Consider the following 8,149-nt stretch of genomic DNA (forward strand, 5'->3'; position numbering starts at 1 on the left):
ATATCGTTGTTCTCTTTTGTTTGGTTGAACCAGCATAGGCATGGGTCACAAAATTCTGGAAATCATAAGTTTCTATTTTGGGATATTTCAATGGATATATGTGATGTTCACTCTTATTATTGAATACTAAAAGTATTCAAAATAATTTTCAACGTATTAATCGAATAACCTCTATTATAATATAAATGACCATTAAAAGTTTAAAAAGAAAAATCGTCATGTTTTCAATTGGACTGAATCAAACAAAGAATCGAATCGCGAGGATATTTCGAAAACGAAACAAAACACGATGACATCTGAAAAATCAGTTTAAGGACTGAATGAATCTTCACATTTTTGATGCTGAAGGACTAAACGTGGCCATAAATTACTATTCATGGACGAAAAGTACAAAACATTTGTAACACCTTGAACAAAGGCCAAAACTTGATATCGTGGGGAAGGTTGCGTGGCCTTCTTTTGCTACCCTATTATCGTGTACTCAACAGTCAACAGAGCAGGTTGCCACAAGCTACTACGGCGATGGCGATGCTCACCCGCCCCAATATCACGGCCTTGTGTGCCTACGGTACCCATCTCTTCAGATGCCACAGTCTGCGCCATTACAAGTCTCAAGCTCTTGTTCGCCTAATTGTTCCAGTGGAGAAGTTAGGTCGTCAACAGCTTATCATGCCCAAGCTTCACATGGTGGGTCGTCGGAGCATCAGTACCCGGGTTACGTCTCCCTCAAACGCTTCTGGACCTATCGATTCGCCATTGATGCAGTCGATGCAGAACAAGGTTTGATAATTTCTAAGCTTATGAAATGACTGGATACGAATTGAAAACCTGGTTTTTACCGTGATTTTTTTGGTTCATTTTAAAGTTTGAAGGTATTAATTATCATGCTAGTTGTGTGTCTTCCATTCGATTATTAGTTTCTTTAATCTATTACCCCCATGGATCATATATGAAATCTTTGAATTTGTTCAATAAGAAACGAGTTGAGAACAAGATGAAAAATCCCTTATTTTGCGATATGTTACAAGGGGCTGTGAGAAATCTAAGAGAACCTTATTGGACATGGCTAACTATGCATTTTATTTTGGACAGATTAAAGAAGAATTGAATGCGGAGTTAGTAACAGTTAATGATGCTTATGGTGATGGGCGGCATGTTAGGTGAGTTTGCATTCGAATTTTCACTCAAAAGATGGGTTGAATTTATATGTCTGATTATGCATCTATGTTCAACTAAGTAGTTGTTTGGCTAAAATTATGAATATGAAAGACTGCTCTTTCCATCTTGTAATGAAACAGACTGATTTGTTATTTCAGAGAGATCTTTCTTGGAATACCATCACAGATTAGGCTAGTGTTTGGCATGAAAAAAAGCTGTTTGTACTTTGTTTGTATGATGCGTATCACTCGGTATCCTATCACTTGTTTCACTATTTCAGTAAACACCATATGAAACTTTCTTTCTTCCTTATTTATATTACTTTACTTTCATCAAATGGATTATAGGTATCTCCTTTATTTTTGTAGTGTTGGATGAAACTACTCTCCCTCCCGATTATATAGTTGATTCTCTGCCTTAAGAATCACATGAGATTATCTTCTAGCGAGTCTTATAACAAAAGCCTAAAGCTTTGCTTATTTTTTATTTTATGTACTTATTTGACCTCAACTTGTGCATGCCAGTTTTACCCATTTTATACTAATCATTGTGCAAATTCCTCATGTGCATTACCTCTAGTCTCCGAGCTTTGATATACCTCTCTAAGTTCAATGATGTTGATTGAACATCAATAGTTAACTTATGTTGCTATTATTGTTAACATTTCTAAGTGAATGCAAATGCACAAATGATTCTTTCCATGTATCTTGTTATCATTAAGGAATTGAATTTGAAACCTTATTCTGTTTTCTTTTGCAGCATTGATGTTGTGTCTTCAGCTTTTGAGGGAAAGTCTGCTGTGAATAGACAGCGGATGGTATACAAAGCCATATGGGAGGAACTTCAAAATGTCGTGCATGCAGTTGACCAAATGACAACCAAGACCCCTGAGGAAGCAGCATCAGGGAAATGAAGTCTTCTTGAGAATCTTTTATATGAATGATCTTATACATCTGGTCTGTTAAATTCACTTTTATTTGCTTCTTTTGTAATCATTGGATCATAAATGTAGAATCTTTTCAACATTCTATTTTGAACACTATGGAAATAGCTCAACTATTATTTTCTTGTTGCATGGAAATAAAGGAAATGGAATCAAATGAAATGAAGCTTTATATGAAAATGAACAAAATGAAAGGAATCAAATAGCTTATATTCATTCTAATGGAATGTGAACAATTTAACCAAGATTGCTTATATGTATGGAAGTTTTAATGCAATTTACATTTGACAGTATGTATGTTTCTTATATACAGCTATGAATATAACCTTATACAAGAATTAAACCAATCCCCCAAAAGAAAGAAAGATGTACACAAAGTATTGGAAGATTGCAACAGAATCAACTTATAGATGGCAGCATAGGATTCATCCCAAGTCCAGATCCACCAAATCCACCTGGCTCTGCATGTTTCACTCTACCAGAATACCTGATATGACGCAGCAACCTCGCCAGAAATGTATTATGGCATATTGTTGAGCTGTCACATACAACTGCCACGTGTTTCCTTGCTCTTGTTATTGCAACATTCATCCTTCTACTATCCCCCAAAAACCCAACAGCCCCCAGAGTATTTGATCGAACCTAAACAAAACAAAAATGTAATCTTTTTATATACCATAGAAAAAAAGATTTCAAGAAACCATTCAAGATTAAACATATATGATATACCATGGATATGATTACTGCATCAGCTTCCCTCCCTTGAAAGCTATCAATAGTTGCCACCTCAACACCATTAGCCAATGGTATCTCATCCAGACTGTCCCTTAGTAACTGCACTTGAGCAACATATGGCGACTGCACTGCAATTGCTGCTGGACTCACACCTGTGTTGTGTACCATTACCAATACAATGTAAAATGACCAAACTACCCCTGAAAACATATATATATATATATATATATATATATATATATATATATATATATATTAATCACTCCAAATATCCACATACCAGCATATATTAATGAAAGAACATGTTGAACAACAATATCCGCTTCTCCTTCATTGTAAAAGGAGCCAGTGCCAGCTAGATCCAAATGCTCCTCACAACCAGGTGATAAACTTCCGTAAGGCTTCCGTGTATCAAGGAGTAGTAATGGGCATTGTGTTATCCATGTGGGCTGCGTGCAATAATACAAAAATATGTAATTCACATTTTTGGCAAAACAATCTTTATGTTTAAAAAAAATTAAAACTTGATAATACCTGAACGAAAGGAGAATCAACAAGAAGATGAGAGGAAACTGTAGGTGAAGATGTCAACAATCCTCCATACATTTCCTTTGAAGCCCAGCTTGAAATCGCATCATTCATTCTGTATTGTGTTGTTAACTTAGTGGCAAGAACACCTTCATGTAGACTTATAGATCTTTCTAGAAGAGAAATCCCAAGTCCACCTTCTAACGCCTTTCTAGAAAGAATCACAGGTGCCAGCTGGCACTGATCACCAGCAAGAATACATCTTTTCCCCTGCAATATTGGAATCCAGCAACACGGCTCAATAGCTTGTCCTGCTTCATCTATAACCACAAGATCAAAAGCATCAAGACGTCTGATCAACGGGTCAGCTGCCCCACTGTTTGTGGTCAACACAACGTGTGCATTGACCAAAATCTCCTTCACCATTTCTTTTTCTTTTTTCTTATACGCCTTCCCTAATTGTTTCAACAGCTGGCGAATTCCAGCTGCTAATGAATCGTCTTTCAGACATTGTCTCAGATCTTTTCTGAGATCCGACTTCTTTCGTTCAAGTTCAGATCGAAATTTTGAAAGCTTCACATTCACAATCTCAACTAAAGATTTCGAAGCAACAACTGGAGATATTCTCGCAGGATTACCAACTCTTACTATGTTGATCCCCACATCTGATAATTTCTCAACCATGTTATCAACAGCAGCATTTGTAGGTGCTGTTACTAACACCCTTTCACCCTGTTGAACAGCACGGACTATTAATTCCTTTAACAGACCAGTTTTTCCAGTGCCAGGTGGACCTTGGATGATTAAAACGGGACGTTTCTGGTTCAAACCTAACGCAATTGCCTTTCTTTGGGCGTTATCGTAATTTTCTATGTATTTGATTCCGGAAAGTTCTGTTTCACTTAAGTCAGTGAAATTGTTGTCTTCCAGCCATTTGATGTCATCTTTGTCCCCGAAAAGTGTTGCTACAACTGCAATTGAAGGGTTGTTTTTGTGTAGACCTTTTTTCTGTAGCATCATTAAAGCTTCACAATTGCGCTGAAATGAACATGAAAAAAGAATGGTAAATTTATAGCATCCTATTTGTATTAATAACAATAGTCAATAGTAATTAACAAGTACCTCATATGTAACTGTATCAGCCAATCCATAGATCCGATCTATGCGCACAGTTTTACCAAATAACTTTGAAAAAGTGGGATCACCATGTCTGGATTCTAAAGCCAAAGTGATACTACATCCATCTTCCCCCAAATTATTCACAAATCCTTGCATACCAGAAGTTGCTCCAGCTGCACCCCTGCTATCACATGTCCTCACACACACCATGTCTCCAGGAGACAGTGTTGTAGGTGGCAACCTGTGATTTCCCTCCACTTTAAACAACACCAAATGCATCCCACCTAATCCTGTATAAGTACTCACTGCAACCAAATTGCATATTGTATCACATAGTTCTTGTTCTGCTTGTCCATGGCTTACAAGGAATTCAATCGGTTTATTTGAATCAGAAGTTGTAGTTGCAGGAGCAGGAGCAGCATCTAGCTCCTGTTGGGTGAATTCCAGCTCAGCATCCCTTTCAACACGAAGGAGGTTAGCCATTCTTTCTGTGAAATCATCAATCTTGTTTTGAATTGCTTTAACTTTCTCCAATTCCATGCCCAAAACACCATGAACAGCTTTTGGTAGTGACGCCTTCCGTGCAATGGCTTTATGTTGAGCTGAAAGTGATTATAACAACTTTATAAGATTGTTTAGGATTGATTATCGAATGGTATAGAATAAAGAAAGAGTAAAAAGAACCTGATTTTGCAAGTTCCTTGAGCAATTTCCATGATTTGGTTTTTTGCCAGTCTTCAATTAAGGATTTGTGCTGAAGTTGTTGAAGAGCATCCCTTAGCTCTCTCTGGAAATGATCGAAGAGTGTAGGGTAGTGTGTGCAGGCTTTCAAGCATACAGATTCAAGGCCGGAGGGCATTGGAATGGCGCCAAGGTAAGGCTGAGCTTGTATAACGAAGGTGAGACCTGGACCCATTCGCTGTCTGACCTCGGAAAACTCTCCCTGCAACTCCGCCTCCCCAAAATCGGTGGCCATTGCTTTCATCCCTTGGCTTATCCACTTAACCACAGATTTCCCCAAATCTTTCCTGCCAAGAGGATCACCGTTTTGGGATAAACTACGCACGCTGAATGGTCTATCTTCGGCTCTGTCTTCCTGCTTTCCTCTGATTTCTGAGTAATTATCAGCCACCACAGGTTCACCTGTGATTTCCGTACGATTCTTCTTCTTGTTGTTGTTGCCGGTGCGTCGTCCTCTCTTAACGGTGCTGATACTGACGGCGGTTTTCTTATCGGAACTGTTCCGGATGTTGAATCGTAACGGAAAGGTCCAAGACGATTGCGAAGGGGAGCATCCATGATAGGAAGAAGATGAGAATGAGGAAATATTCAAGTCAAAGTGACGGAATCGGAGGAGGGTTGGCGACGCTTCCATCCTCCATCTTTCAATACCCACAATTCTATTTGCTGTTACACTCACACTTCCCACACCACAACCGCTTACCTGCATCACCATCTAGATCGTGTTCGACTTATACCTCCGGCAGTTCCGGCATGGCCAGTTGTCGTATAGGAGAATATTTAAGTAAGCAGCAAGCTGAGCCTCCTCCACTCCTTGAATAGGAAGGTGCAAGGTGGAAGGTGGAAGCCACGTGGCAAAGGAATCTCCTTTCTCTTTGATTCAGAATTTTAGAGGAAGATAAAGATTCTTGTAAATGTAACGGGCTCCTCTTATTTTAGAGACGACCCTGGTCATAAAAATGGAAGAAATACAAAATCTCCTCCCTGGCTTGAGCGGGATCACAAGTCACAAGTTGGGTAGACTGTGACTGTGTGGTTGATTAGCGACATTTGTGTCTTGTTTTTGTTTGTGTATACGTCTAGTCGACGTGTCTTTTTGCTCTCCTCTCATTTCCATTTCCATTTTCCTCCCAAAGGCCAGTGAACAACTTGGAATCTGGAAGCCCAAATCACCCTCCACGCGTAACCAAGAGGCGTTTGGACTTTGGACTTTGGAGGATGCTAATTAGGCCTGACAATTGGGTTGGGTTCGGGTTGGCGGGTCAGAATACATTGACCCAATCCAACCCATATAATATATGAGTTGGTGGGTTGGCGGGTCACGGGTTGAAAACATCAACCCAACCCAACCCATATAACCCGTATAAGTATATGGGTTCGTGGGTTAGTGGATCGAACCCAACCCGTATAACCCATTTAATAAGCAACACATTTTAAAATGAAATTAAAAAATATAAATAAAATGAAGTCATAAAGTCTCAAATATTCAACATAAAGTCATAAACAAGAGTGACGACGACGAGTGGTGTGCGACATCCGGAGGACGAGAATACGAGTAGTGTGCGTGTGACATTGCGACTGTCGATGACTCGATGCCTCAATCGACGGAGACGGGAGACACGGAGTCGTGAGTTTGGAGACTGAAGACTGAATTTCTTATTGATTAGGGGCTTCTTAGGGGCTAGGGCATGCTAAGTCGACTCGAAGATGTTTTGCAGTTTTGGAATTCGGAAAACGATTAAACGATAATCAAATATTCAAAACTGCTAAATAATTAAATATATTTTTTAAACATTATATATATATATATATATATATATATATATATATATATATATATATATATATATATATATAATCGGGTTGGCAGGTTGACCCGCGAACCCAAACAGGTAAACCCAACCCATTAAATAAACAGGTTGGTGGGTCAAAAATCTCAACCCAAACCCGTTTATTTTCGTGTTGGGTCAGTGTCGGGTTGCGGGTTGGGTCGATGATTGCCACCCCTAATGCTAATTAAATTGAGAGTAATTACAAATCTTAAGCTAAGGGGATTTTGGCAACGATTAGAGGCTTAATTTGTCTCAGAATAAAAATCTATTATCTGCCTCTTAAAAACTGGTTTTTAGATAAATGATAAAAATAATCATCTTTAACATTTTTAATTGATGTTGAATGAAATGGTTTTGTTTGATTAAATATTTGAATGGATTTACCGAATAGTTATAAAAAATACAAATCATCAAAGAAAAAAAAATACAAAACATCATATAAAAACCAAATTAAAAAATACGAACCATCATATAAAATTCAAATCCAACAAATCTTTTTAATGTTAAGCATTTTAAAAAAATTGATTAACAGCATGAATCATATAAAATGGTCATATATTTGTTGTCTTGTAAATCCCATCCAAAACATATATTGGATGGGATTTACAAGACAACAAATCTATGACCATTTTATGTGATTCATGTTGTTAAAAACATACATGACATCAGTAGTAAACATGGTGTTCTCTCTTCAAAAATCCATAAATAACTAACCGTGAATATTTTATTTCCTTATAAAATTATGGACTATAAAACGAAAATGTTGTCGTAGAAAAATTTATGACCCGAAATCCGACTAATTTATCTATTAATATTCAAATATATGCATAATGTATTTTCTTTAGTCAATAAAAGTAGTGTAGCCGAAATGACTTGGGTCTTCACTAAGATTAAATTTTTTTTTCCTTTTTAAGTTTTTCTCCTCACTAGAATATGTACTTAGAGTGACACTTTTTTACTTTTCGCACAAGGCTCATGGCCTTCAAAATCACCGCACGAGCCTTGTGATTTTTCCTTCCTATCTTGATCCCTCCAACACTACTTAAAAGTGTCAAACTGTCAATGTAACCTCGTTTTAAACATTTCTTTCAAT

General features: G+C 37.6%; 2 protein-coding genes across 2 annotated transcripts; one reads left to right on the forward strand and one right to left on the reverse strand.

Moving 5' to 3' along the window:
* Window positions 1-399: 399 nt before the first annotated feature.
* LOC145137482 (BolA-like family protein) lies at window positions 400-2,220 on the forward strand. Its single transcript, XM_079071612.1, has 3 exons — window positions 400-780; window positions 1,093-1,160; window positions 1,918-2,220. Exons 1-3 carry the CDS (start codon window positions 523-525, stop codon window positions 2,069-2,071), a joined length of 480 nt encoding a protein of 159 aa, XP_078927738.1. The 5' UTR covers window positions 400-522; the 3' UTR covers window positions 2,072-2,220.
* A 70-nt stretch (window positions 2,221-2,290) lies between these two features.
* Window positions 2,291-6,212, reverse strand: LOC145137481 (P-loop containing nucleoside triphosphate hydrolases superfamily protein). The gene is made up of 6 exons (XM_079071611.1): window positions 5,168-6,212; window positions 4,487-5,085; window positions 3,371-4,402; window positions 3,117-3,285; window positions 2,831-2,988; window positions 2,291-2,743 (listed from the first exon to the last, which is right to left on the reverse strand). The coding sequence occupies exons 1-6, from the start codon at window positions 5,937-5,939 to the stop codon at window positions 2,501-2,503; spliced, it is 2,973 nt and encodes a 990-aa protein (XP_078927737.1). The 5' UTR covers window positions 5,940-6,212; the 3' UTR covers window positions 2,291-2,500.
* Window positions 6,213-8,149: the final 1,937 nt, after the last annotated feature.

This window comes from Lactuca virosa, chromosome 9 (genome assembly GCF_052849685.1).
Source record: "Lactuca virosa cultivar CGN04683 chromosome 9, Lactuca_virosa_CGN04683_v6, whole genome shotgun sequence".
Classification (NCBI taxonomy): domain Eukaryota; kingdom Viridiplantae; phylum Streptophyta; class Magnoliopsida; order Asterales; family Asteraceae; genus Lactuca; species Lactuca virosa.